Source organism: Chrysochloris asiatica, unplaced genomic scaffold (assembly GCF_000296735.1).
Source record: "Chrysochloris asiatica unplaced genomic scaffold, ChrAsi1.0 scaffold00116, whole genome shotgun sequence".
Taxonomy (NCBI): Eukaryota; Metazoa; Chordata; class Mammalia; order Afrosoricida; family Chrysochloridae; genus Chrysochloris; species Chrysochloris asiatica.
In genome coordinates this window covers 4,104,751-4,114,888 of record NW_006408634.1, presented here as the reverse complement: position 1 = coordinate 4,114,888, position 10,138 = coordinate 4,104,751, and the positions used below count along the sequence as shown (strand labels likewise).

The 10,138-nt window shown below is 44.5% G+C and overlaps 1 protein-coding gene across 1 annotated transcript; it reads left to right on the top strand.

The window, feature by feature from the left end:
- Positions 1 to 6,186: 6,186 nt before the first annotated feature.
- Positions 6,187 to 9,033, top strand: ZNF350 (zinc finger protein 350). The gene is given in 5 exon segments (XM_006878229.1): positions 6,187 to 6,307; positions 6,595 to 6,656; positions 7,961 to 8,151; positions 8,308 to 8,909; positions 8,912 to 9,033. Coding segments are annotated over 5 exon segments (1,098 nt in total).
- Positions 9,034 to 10,138: the final 1,105 nt, after the last annotated feature.

Genomic DNA, 10,138 nt, shown 5'->3' with positions numbered 1-10,138 from the left:
GATGGGCTCAAGCATGACAACAGTAGTGAGGTTGGCCCAGGATCGGGCAGTGTTTCGTTCTGCTGTGCATAAGGTCACTATGAGTTGGTACCGACTCAATGGCACCTAACAATAACAAAATCGCAGTTGAGAAGTTTCTCTGGTAGCATAAAAGTTACAAATCGGGCTGCTAACCTCAAGGTCGTCAGTAGCAGTTTGAAACTACCAGCTGTTCCATAAAGATGAGGCTTTCTGCTCCCATAAAGATGTATAGCCTTGGAAACCCTATGAAGGGTCACTATGAGTTGGAACCGACTCCACGGTACTTAACAACAACATCATCGCAGTCGAGAGCCCTGCTGTGGCGCTGTGGGTTAAAGCACCAGACTGCAAAGCCATTTGAACTTCAAGGTCAGTGGTTCAAGCTCACCAGCTGCTCCTTGGAAATCCTATGAAACCCTATACAGGATCATTATGGGTTGGAACCGACTTGATGGCACTTAACAACATCCCAGTCGGTACAACCAGTGTTCCCTGAAAGCCAGGATGGTCATGCCTCTCTCTCTCTTCAACGTGCTATCAGGAGGGACCAGTCCTTGGAGAAGCCCATCATGTTTGGTAAAAGTGGAGGGTCAGAGACAAAGGCGAAGCCCCCCGGCCCCCCAGTGAGATGGATTGACACAGTGGCAGCAGCATTCAGGCAGAGAAGCGATTGTGAGTTTGGCACAGGGCTGGGCAGTGACTCAGTTATGTTGTGCATAGGCTCGCTATGAGTTGGCACTGTCTCAGTTTCACCCAGCACCAATCGTAGTGGACTAAACAGCACTTCACAACAACAAATACCCAGGAGAGGAGCACAGGCGGTATAGGGGATCAACAGTATGAACCCATCAACCACTCCATGAGAGAATAATGAGGCTTTCTGCTCCCATAAAGATCTGCAGCCTCGGAATCCCTAAACAGCCTTACTAAGCATTGGAACCGACTCCACAGTACAGTCGCCACCACGCCCGCTGCCACCCACACAAGGGTGCGTCACATAGATTTCCTTATGTTTATTTTGTGTTGTTTTGTAACAGTCCTTTAAACCACATACAAGGTATTTCCACCTTGATGTTTTAGCTGCTTTATAGCATGCCATTGTTTGAATGTAGGGTCAGATCCCAATTTAAAATGAGATTCATTCCTAACTCTGTCTTTAAAACTTTGTCTGGACTTCCAACTGGTTCTGTGCAGCTCAAACATAGTTGAGGGGGAGAATCACCAGAACAGAGCCTGTAAAAATGGCGTGGCAGAGGCATATGACTTCCTGAGCCATTGCCTAGGTCAACTGCTCTCCAGCCTGGTCTCTGTCTTGCTAACAGCCAGCGTTAGAAAGTTCTGTTAGGCATCCCACGCAGCCAACAATCCTTCTGCCCAATGTTTCTCCGATTTCCTGTGTGGTAGGCTGGGAAGCCCACCACGCTATTGGCACTGGTCTCCTGTCTCTGCTGCCAGTTCTGGCTCTCTTGTGTCGCCTCTTCTGTCATAGCTGTCTTTCTGTGTCTCCTGGATTTAGGAGGCTCCCATGCTCAGCAACTAGCTCTTCTTGGTGGTGGTAAGGTTCCCTTTACATGACTCTAGGATGGCTCATTTAGTCCTAGTAGGATGGCAAAACAGACAAATCCCCTCTATAGGGTTCTAGATACCTTATTTGTATACTCACATCCAACAGCTGTGCCATGCACCTGATTTGCATTATTAGCAAGCTATCCAATCCCTTTGGTGGGTAACCAGTAGCTTATTTGCATAGTTCTATAATGCGCCTGACTGCAAAGCCATTTCAACTGCAAAGTCAGTGGTTCAAGCTCACCAGCTGCTCCTCGGAAACCCTATACTGGGTTGCTGTGTGTTGGAATCGACTCGACGGCACTTAACAACAACAACAATCCAGTCACTTATTTGGAATCCTGATGTGAAACTTTATGATAAACACTGGAATGCTAACCACAAGGTTGATGGTTCAAACCCACCATCTGCTCCTCAGAATCCCTTATACAGGGATGCTCTGAGTTGGTCAACAGCACTTAACAACAACCATCCAGTAACTTAGTGGGAGTTACAAGACCATGGTGATAGATGTCCTATCGAAGTGATCTATCAGAAAGTGTGCTGGAATGGGGGAAATTTTGCATTGATGTCTTGCTACAAGTGCATCCGACCTCCAAGCTTTCTGCCAATTCCTAAACTAGCCATCCCTCCCAAGGTGCTCTCAATTCCTCTACTGAGTTCGATAAATCATGGCTACAACCACACAGAATTCACAGATAATATTGACAACTGTGGCATTGCTTCGAGATGTACCAGGGTACAATTTAGGATCAAGACAGTTTTCCTGCTGTGGCCAGCCTTGGACTCTCTTCTCCTTCAGTGCCCTGAGTCTCATGGACAAATGGGCATCTCTGCCCTGCCCTGGCCGTAATTACAAAGCTCATTAGCTCCATTGATGAGTGCTTGAAGGAAGCATCTTGACTGAAAGCGTATGTTGTTGTTAGGAGTCAGGTATAAAGGGAACACTTTGCTCTCATCTCTTCTTACCTGCTGGTAATGAGGCCCCCCCCCTTTTTGCTCAGAGAGCTATTTCGTGCTTAGTGGTGACGGTGATAGTGGGTCTTTGAGTCGGTTCTGACTCAGAGCAACACTGTGTAGGCACAGAAAGCCTCATCTGTCTCCCGCAAACTTTTTGGTTAGTGACCCAAAAGGTAACCCACTAGGCCGCTGAGACTACTCCTACTGTAAGCCTTGTTGTTAAGTGTCAAATAGTTGGTTCTGACTCAGTGGCCCTCTGTTGGGTTTGCAAGGAGCGGCTGGTGGGTTTGAACTGCTGACCTTATGGTTCAGTGCTTTATTCCACAGCACCGCACCAGAATTCCAGATGACAAAACTAACAAATTACCTCGTTAGGTTTCCAGGACCCTTATTTACACAGCTGTTCAGATCTATCAGCTGATCAGAACTGACTCCACAGCACTTAACTACCACATCACACAGTGAGGCATGCATCTGATTTGCATTGATAGCAAGCTGTCCAATCATCTTGAAGGGCTGCAAGTACCTTATTTGCATGTTGTTATGAAGTGCTGTCAAGTCAGTTCCAACCCATTGGAACCCTTTGCAGGGTTTCCAAGGAGTGACTGGTGAGCGTGACCCACTGACCTTGTGGTTTCAACTGACTTTGCAATCCAGTGCATTAACCCACAGCACCACACCAGAACTCCTTATTTGCATACTGCTACCCAATTATTTGGAGTCCTGGTGTGGCGCTGTGGGCTAATGCATCAGACTGCAAAGTCATTTGAACTGCAAGGTCGGTGGTTCAAGCTCACCAGCTTGAACCCTATACAGGGTCGTCATGGGTCGGAATCAACTCAACGGCACTTCACAGCAACAACCCAATTATTTGGAACAGAACAGGTCTTGCACCATCCTCACATTCGTTCTTAAGCTTGAGCCCATGGCTGCTGCCACTGTGCTAATCCATCTCATTGGGGGTCTTCCTGTTTTTCTGCTGACGTTTCACTTTACCTAGAATGATGGCCTTCTCCATTGACTGGTCCCTCCTGATAACATGTCCAAAGTATGAGAGACGAAGTCTGGCCATCCTGGCTTCTAAGGAACATTTCTGGTTGTACTTCTTCCAACACCAATCTGTTCGTTTTTCTCGCAGCCCATCACACCATATTGGGTTAGTTCCAATAGTGAAACTTTGAAAACTCCACGGCACAGAACCACCATCTTGTGACTTGGAGTCCTGGTGTGGCGCTGTGGGTTAATGCGCCAGACTGCAGAGTCGTTTGAGCTGCAAGGTCGGTGGTTCAAGCTCACCAACTGCTCCTCCTCAGAAACTCTATACAGGGTCACTATGGGTTGGAATCGACTCGATGGCACTTAACAACAACAACAACATCTTGTGACTGATACATAAATTCTGTAATGTCGCATACTTAAATTGTTACTTCAAATTGTATATATAACTTCAGCCTACTTAGTAGGTGATGCCTAAATATGTGCATGGTTGAAGACCTTCACTGTTTCTCCAGCTCAGGCTATTAGCTTTCTGTGGCATGTTTGCCATATGTTTCCAGACTCTCATGTAAACTTCTGAAAGTTTCATTGATTTATTTGTCATTCTTAGTGAGAACCACACTTGACCATAAATTGAGTGTTTTGTACTTAATGTGGTAGGCGTAGGCATCAAGCTTTTTGTCTTTTCACATATATATCTGGTTTTCCAAGTAACATTTTTGGGAAGAAAAAAATAAACACTATTTTTACCCATATCACTACAAATTCTGGATCTTAAAAATTCAAGGATATAGAATGTTCTGAGTCACCAAATATAGGACGGTCAACAGTATTGAGGGCCTTGTGTTAAGTAAAATGCTAGGAACAGTGGCAGCGTCTGGGCCCCAAGATTACGTACCACTGACATTGAATTTTCCCTTCAGCCTTCAGGTCCTGGCTCCCCAGTAACAAGAAAATCACATGGAAGAAGGAAATAGAGGTGGCAGGATTTGTGTATTGTCATTTCTGGGAATGATTTTCATGGGAGACAGAAATTTCTCAACACAAACTAAAACAGATCCGGAAAATACAAAAACAAAACATCCCAGTTACTGGCATTGTTCCAAGAACAAGAGACGATGATCAAGATTCAGGTGACTTTTGGGTGGTTTTAGCCTTTCCTTTGTTTCCTAGTTGTATTTCTTGATATTGTTAAGAGCTTTCCAGTCTGTTCTGACTCATAGCAACTCTGTATAGGGTTTCTGAGGAGCGGCTGGTGAGCTTGAACAGCCGAACTTGGGATTCAAACCAACTTTGCAGTCCAGCGCATTGACCCGTATCTCCATATACAAATTGTATCTGTAGAAGCCAGTAAGATGTCAGTTCAGTTCACCTGAGAAGTACAAATCTGGCAAAATAAAAATCTCTAGAGGATTAAACGTTCTCTCTGGCTTTGTGATCAGGCAGCGTGGCCTCAGGCCATATGGACTTAACAGTACGTTACTGATGTTGAATGGCATTAATGAGACTGGGGACCCTTTGTGTTAATCACCCTGATTGTTGCTCCTATTGACATTAGATTGTTTTGGACTACACTACTGATGCTGTGTGTGTGTGTGTATGTGTGTGTGTATAAATATGGAGACTTCTAGCTTCCAAAGACAGCTTCACTGCTATACATTATGTTATTGTTCAGTACTGTTGAGTGAGTTCCAAGTCATAACAGTTCCATATAGGTTTGAACCATTAACCTTGCAGTTTGTAGTCCAGTGCTTATCCAGTGTCACACATTATAAAAAATTTTCACTTCGTAAGTGGGTGGATTCTGGAATATATAAATTCAGAATTGTTTACTACAATTTTGCTTTCTTACTCTGGTAACACAGTGGTTATGAGGCGGGCTGCTAATCTCAAAGTCAGCAGTTTGAAACTACCAGCCGTTCTGAGGGAGAAAAATGAGGCTTTCTGCTCCCGTAAAGATTGATAGCCTCGGAAACCCCGTACAGGGTCGCTATGAGTCAGAACCAACTCGACGGCACACCACCACCACCAACCACCACCACACTATATATGGAGTCCTGGTGTGGCGCTGTAGGATGAGCACGCCACTGCATGATCGGTGGTTCAAATCCACCAGCCATTCCTCAGAAACCCTATACAGGGTCGATTTGTGTCAGAATTGACTCGATGGCACTTAACCACATTATATGTATATATGAATGTATTTTTTAACAGAAGTCCTGATGTGGTGGTGCTACAGGTTAATGTGCTGGACTGCAAGGCTGGTTTGAACTTCGAGGTCAGCAGTTCAAGCTCATCAGCGGCTCCTCGGAAACCCTATACAGGGTCGCTATGGGTTGGAACCAACTCGACGGCACTTAACAATAACAACAACAATATTTTTAAAAAGTTAAATACATAGATGTTGTTGTCAAGTGCCATTGAGTAGGTTCTGACTCATAGCCACCCTGTGTATGGTTTCCAGGCAACAGCTGGTGGGTTTGACCGCCGAGCTTGTCAGTAGCCCAGTGCTGATTTCACATGCCACGCCAGGACTCCATATTATCGATGTAGCAGCCTAGATACAGGCCAAGAGCAGAACGACGCCTGTGATGTCATCCAAGGGGATATACTTCACTTAGGATCCTCTTCACACAGGACTCAATGACGTTCCGCGACGTGGCTGTGGAGTTCACCCAGGAGGAGTGGCAGCTCCTGGCCCCTGCTCAGAAGGCCCTGTACCGGGACGTGATGCTGGAGAACTACAGCCACCTGGTGTCCCTGGGTGAGGACAGCTCCCTGTCACCGGCCTTTCCTTCCTCAGCTACTGAAATCCTTGGACTATCTGTGGTGTTCGAAAGGGGCAGCTTCTCAGTCCACTCTCTGGCTCTAGATAAGCGGGGATTATCTTTCTACTCTTAACAGGAAAACCTTTCCTCTGTGCCTTTAATCGCTTTTCCACAAACTCTGCATTCTGCAGACCTCATAAACCCAAGGCAAAGTTGTATGTCTAAGATTCTGTGATTTCCCACGAACAGGGTATCAAGTGAGCAATGCCGATGCGTTCTCCAGGTTGGAAGGAGGTGAACAACCATGGACCGTATCCCACAAAAGCCCTATTGGAATCTTCTCAGGTGAGCTAGTGAAGAGAGGTATTGGGGGTGGGGGAGGCAAGGTTGTATCATTTGCAGATCACAGATTGTGAATGCATGTGACGCCACATTCTTCTTCACATAATCCAGCTTCTCAGGTTATTTGTTCACCATACAAATTGTATAACTATGGAGAAAACATACAACCTTAGCACACACCTTCTCTGATTTTAACCCATGCAGGGTCCCCTTGTTATTGTTGGTCTATGTTTGGCCTGAGCATACTAAAGAGTGTTGGGGTTCCCATTCTTTGGAATGTTTGTCATAATTTGTTAGCATCCACATAGTCAAATACCTTTGCATAGTCACTAAAACACAATTAGGCATTGTTCTGGCGTTCTGTTCACTCAGCCTAGAGCCACATGATGTCAGCAGGGATGACCCTCAGTCTAAGTCCTTTTCTGATGACAACAGGGATTTCTGGAATTTCCCTGTTGATTTTTAAAAATGATTCTCAGTTCTTTTTAAACTATCTTCAGCGTCAATTTCCTTAAACGTAATACTGATCCTATTGTTTGGTAATTTCGGCATTCCACTGCGTCACCTTTCTGTGTTGTTGTTGTTGTTGTTGTTAGGTACCTTTGAATCAGTACCGACTCATAGTGACCCTATGCACAACAGAATGAAACACTGCCCGGTCCTGGGCCAACCTCACAATCGTTGCTACACTTGAGCCCATCTCTGCCGCCCCTGTGCCCATCCATCTCACTGGAGGTCTTCCTCTTTTTCTCCGACCCTCAACTTTACAAAACATACCAATCTGTATTTATTATGTCTTATCCAGCCTAATTTCTACACTAACCGCTTTGATTGTTTATGTGATTTTATCTTTATCAACATGCAAGAGACATTCCCATGTTGTTTTATTCACACTCATATCACAGGGTTGTCAGTGAAGACCCACCTTACACTAATGCATTTGTAAAAATGGCTTCCTTCCAAATCAAGGTGGTGGAAGGTGTTACCCAATGTTCTCTTCTTTCCTAGAAATCCAGACCATAAGTGACCATCTGCTCGGGGACTCAAACAATGAAAGAAGGGTGGACAGACTAGATCAGTGTTGTGAACATAATACTTTGGAAAATATCATTCATTGGCACAAAAATCATTTCTTTTTAAGGAGAAATCACAGTTTGTTTGATTTATATGAAAGAGCTTTGAAATCAAATTTCATTTTACCAGCAGTTAACCAGACCAGAAGCAATGAAACAGATGAGTTTATTCAGCATCATCGAGATAAGAAAACCTTTCTGCAGGCTGACCAGGGACAATTTTTTACTGAAAAGACCTTCCCTGAGAGTCAGAAATCCAACAGTACTAAGTCCCAACTCATTAAGCATCAGAAACCTCACAAAATAGAGAAACGGCATATGTGCAATGAATGTGGAAAAGCCTTCATCAAGAAATCTTCCCTCACTAATCACCAAATCATCCATTCTGCAGAGAAACCCTATAGATGCAGTTTATGTAGTGAAACGTTCGATAAAAATTTACGATTGATTGAGCACCATCAGACGATCCATAAAGGACAAAAACCATATAAATGCTCAGAATGTAGCAAAGCTTACTTCCATAAAAAAGACCTCAGAAAACATGAGAAAACTCATATGACAGAGAAACCCTATATATGTAGTAAGTGCGGAAAAGACTTCATCACAAAGCACCGTCTCACTGTTCATGAACAAACACATACTGGAGAGAAACCCCATGTATGTGATGAATGTGGAAAATGCTTCAGACATAAGAAAAATCTCATTATTCACCATCGAACTCATACGGGAGAGAGACCGTACCTATGCAGTGAATGTGGGAAAGCCTTTAACCAGAAGGGAAATCTCATCATTCACATGCGAACTCATACTGGAGAGAAACCCTATGTGTGCGGGGAATGTGGAAAGGGCTTTGGCCAGAAATCATGCCTGACGGCACATCAGAGATTTCACACAGGGAAATCTCCCTTTTCATGCAGTGAATGTGGAAAAGCTTTTTCTCAGAAGTCAAGCCTCAATAAACACCGAAAAATTCACACAGGCAAGAAACGTTTTAAATGCTACGAATGCGAGAAACTCTTTGAAACAAAGCAAGAGCTCATTGGGCATCGGAGAGCCCAGCTGGGAGAGCCCCCATATGGCTGTATTGAGTGTGGGAAAACTTTCGACTCGGCTTCTGACTTTTATTCACATAAAAGAAGACACAGAAGAAAGAAACACGTCAATTCAGTCAGGGTGGAAGACTCGTCCACAACAAGCCACATGTAAGCATTCTCATACAGGAGAAAAGCCCTGTGAATACCATGACCATGCAGATGCCTTCTGTGTTAGATCAGCCGTCTATAAACATCATATTGGTGGGCTCCTAACCAGTAGGAATGTAGTCCTATGAGTTAAAAGTTAAAACATGTTCAAAATGTCCAACTTTTCCAAATGGCTGTACCACTTCTTCATGTTTAACACCAACTCATTTTCCTCCTCTGACTGCTCCCCCTCCTGTCTTTGGTTTCTATAATTTGCTGCGCATCTTACACAACTCACAAATCATCAAAGACATACCTCACACTGAGGCAGAAGCCTGACAAGGCCCAAATCCTTGGCTCAGGCCGTCCATCTGAAGACCTCTCCTGAGTCCACGTGTTTTAAAGGCCGACGAACCAAGTTCAGTTGGTAAGATGACAGGCCACTGGAGATGGATAATCAGGTCAGACCATAGGCTACTGGTTCAAGTCCCAAATTCTAGAGGCTAAATGATGACAAGCTAGATGTAGCATCCACAGCAAGGGAGGGAGAAGATGCTGCTAGAACATTCATATATATTGGTGTCGATGTTAACGTCAAGGGAGCCATCTTTACTTGAACAAAGCAGTGCATGGGTTTGTAGGCTAGTGAATGGGGCAAGAGTGGTGAGGAGTCACACCTGGTTGTAAGGTAACACTTAAGATGTATCCCAGCCAATCCTGCGTCATTAACCTTATGGAAAACTCATTGCATTATGGGACTACAATCACTGTATTGACAAGCATGAAGGGAAGGATTTGAAACACTTAAGATTGGAGGACAATGACTAGAAAGGCCATGTTGAATGATTCATGGATCCGCAGGCTAGCCTTGGGCTCTTTTAGGCATTGACACTCTGACACTTGAAGGATTAACTTCCCATCCAAATAATTCTCAGTCCCAAACCCTATTAACAATGAGTCTTTGGGTCCGACAGAGTCCTAAGGATGACCTTTCACAGTATCAGCCGTCAGTCAGGTCTGCTGCAGTTGGTCCTCCATTCGGACCAGCTTCTCCAAAAGTTTGTCTCATCTTGACCCTTTATGACCTCTGGTAAAGTTGAAGGGAGAGAAGAGGATTCCCTTGTTCTGAGCCTCTCTTAAACCATCAGCACACTGTTAGATGTCCCCCACTGCATAAGACATGGAGTCATTCCTTTACCTTAAGTTATCATTTGACCTCTTTCCTCTCGTC